The following is a 2,722-nucleotide window of genomic DNA, read 5'->3' on the forward strand; positions in this document are numbered from 1 at the left end:
AGATCAACAATCTCCATTTTCTACAAAAACATTCATTGTACAACTAGTCTTTATGGACAATCAATATAGAACATCTTACTATTATCCCCATTATAATGGATCACACTGTAGTGTTGCAGAGTTGTTCCGTGTAAAAACAGTGTCAGCTGTGTGGCACAAACATGGAAAAAGAAGACACCTTATCAGATTGTGCTCTTCTGGGCTGTGATGTGTGCTGTCACTAACTGAGCACCCTCTTCCCCTCCACTGCTGTCCAGTCGGAGAAGCTGAACTCTCGCATGAAGCAGCTGAAGCGTCAGCTGGGGAGGAGGCGGAGGAGGAGGCGCAGAGAGCCAACGCTAACCGCAGGAAGCTCCAGAGGGAGCTGGAGGACGCCACCGAGTCTGCCGATGCCATGAACCGCGAAGTCAACACCCTGAAGAGCAAGCTCAGGTACACACACACACACACACACACACACACATACAGGACAGGCTCCGTAACACTGACAAATGGCCTATACACCATCCTGTTTACAGCCTTCCCTTTTAGAGGAAAGGCACTTACATAATGTTAAAGTGCCCCTGTACTACCTCTCTGACACACATACACACTGTAGTGTTACTGAAAGCTACAGAGCCATAACATAAATTGGCTTGAGACATATTTTAATGTTGTGGCACTAGACCAGGGGGTCTCCAACCTTTTTGGGAATAAGGGCTACCTGGAGGACCCGAAATCATATGGAGGGCTACTCCAAACACTACTCAAACAGACCCTCACCCCTTTTTTGCGAGGGTAATCCTCCTAAATAATAGGTCTATGTGATTTCTACATTTAAATGATCAATATTATGTAGACCTATAAGCCTATATTGTATTTTCGTCTGATTCTCCAATACTTCAATATCAATATGCAACACTACCAACATTGTTGTTCAGTTTGTTAATTTCAAAGTTTGCATGGGGAATCTAATCAAATTGTTTTAAACAAATAAAAGCAATTAATAACTTAAGTTACAATTCTTAGCATTACCCACCATTAAGAATTCAGAGACTGTTTTAAGTTATAATTTCAGTGGACAATTTGGTTTTAACATTTAACCACCAACACCACCCTAACTTATGAAGACACCTTTTATAGTTATCTGAAATCTCTCCATGATCTGACACACATGGTTTTGTTTTTTGCCAAGTATTGCACAGTCCAATTGCATGGCATGCATGCCACAAGATTTTTAGCGCTACACCAGTAATCTAGCCTATGGCAGAGAAAAGGTCCGTGAGCTGAAGCAATTGTTTTTCAATCCTTGAACAATCCATGAACCGTATGGTCAAGGAATGGCCACAGAACTTTCGCAAAGATATGCTTCCATTGGTTATACCAGACGAGCAAGCTTTTTTTTTCCTTTTACTATATGCATGTGAGCAACGTGTATACGCTCCGCTTCTGTTGAATGAATGGGAAGGGGAATCGAAGCCAAGGCTACAATTTAACCCAGCTAAAATTTGTACGATATCACCAATATCAAGTTAATGTTACAGATGTATGGCTACATACATTCTTAAAATGGTTCTGGTCTACAATTAAATATCTTATAAAAACTTCACAATGGAGGATGTTTTTAGAGCGTAATCTGCAGGCGACTTGTTGGCTATTTTTGGAAGGTGCGTTGCAGGCGCCTCAAAGGCGTCCCACGGGCACCGCGTTGGAGACCCCTGCACTAGACAAATAAAATTGCACTGAATTGAATGACCATAGCCAAGCAGAAACTTTATAGTTTAGCTGTCTTGTGTGCATGTTCATCCTTACTGACTGCTCACACCCATTTGATGAAGTGACCCCTGAAAGCCATCTGACCTCTGTTTGACCTCTAACCTGTAGGCGAGGGGACCTGCCCTTCACCATGAGGCGCATCGTAAGCCGTGCCGGCGTGGAGAGTGACGATGAGAGCGAGACCAAGAGCGAGACCTCGGAGCCCAAGCCTGAGTGAAAACGCCCACAGTGCCCACCTAGCTGCAGTGCCCATCTGCCTGCTCATATACACACAAACACACATTGAAACTACATACTTACACACATCGAAAAACACACACTAAAAGGTGGATAAAACTGTCCACTGGTATTTCACACTCATGCATAAAAACACACAAGTGCCATTTTGCAAAAGTGGACAATACAGTAACATCCTCACAGGGAAGAGCAGATGCCCTTAAGATACAATGTAGATGTGAGATGCCTGTACCTACCAATGCCATATATATCTGTACTTATTTTTTTTTTTTTTTACTTTGAGAACCATTGAGCTGACAATCTATCTACCTACAAACCATACACTTACAGATTAACTCTTCATTTGACAATCCTCCCTTAGATAGCACCACTCACATGTCAACAAGGACCAAAATCTGTCGTTTCATGTGATTCTCTGGGATAAAAAGAAGTATGAATGCTATTTTTGTAAGGAAACATTCCAGTTATGATAGAGCTGTTCCTGGATCTATTTTTCTAACTGACCGAAGGAGGGAAAGAAGTAAGGAAGGACGTGTACAAAGGAAACGAAAAAAGTGAAGGTGAAACTGAAGATGAAAAACTAGAAGGGGACCAAAGTAATATCACAAATCTGTAGACTTGTGTTTTATATAGTGAAGTTTTTATAATGATTTAAGGATGGAAGTACAACCCATGTATAATGGCTCTTGCTAGCTCCCACTCTTTCTTTTCTGTCTTTGTGTCTCTCTCT

General features: G+C 41.8%; 1 protein-coding gene across 1 annotated transcript in view; it reads left to right on the top strand.

The window, feature by feature from the left end:
- The window catches only part of myh9b (myosin, heavy chain 9b, non-muscle), a 32,918-nt gene extending 30,760 nt beyond the window's left edge, over positions 1 to 2,158 (top strand). The window contains 3 exon segments of the mRNA XM_042085498.1: positions 258 to 302; positions 305 to 432; positions 1,864 to 2,158. Of these exon segments, the coding sequence (XP_041941432.1) occupies positions 258 to 302; positions 305 to 432; positions 1,864 to 1,972 (282 nt within the window). The 3' untranslated portion in view covers positions 1,973 to 2,158.
- Positions 2,159 to 2,722: the final 564 nt, after the last annotated feature.

The sequence above is a fragment of the Alosa sapidissima genome, chromosome 3 (assembly GCF_018492685.1).
Source record: "Alosa sapidissima isolate fAloSap1 chromosome 3, fAloSap1.pri, whole genome shotgun sequence".
Lineage (NCBI taxonomy): Eukaryota > Metazoa > Chordata > Actinopteri > Clupeiformes > Clupeidae > Alosa > Alosa sapidissima.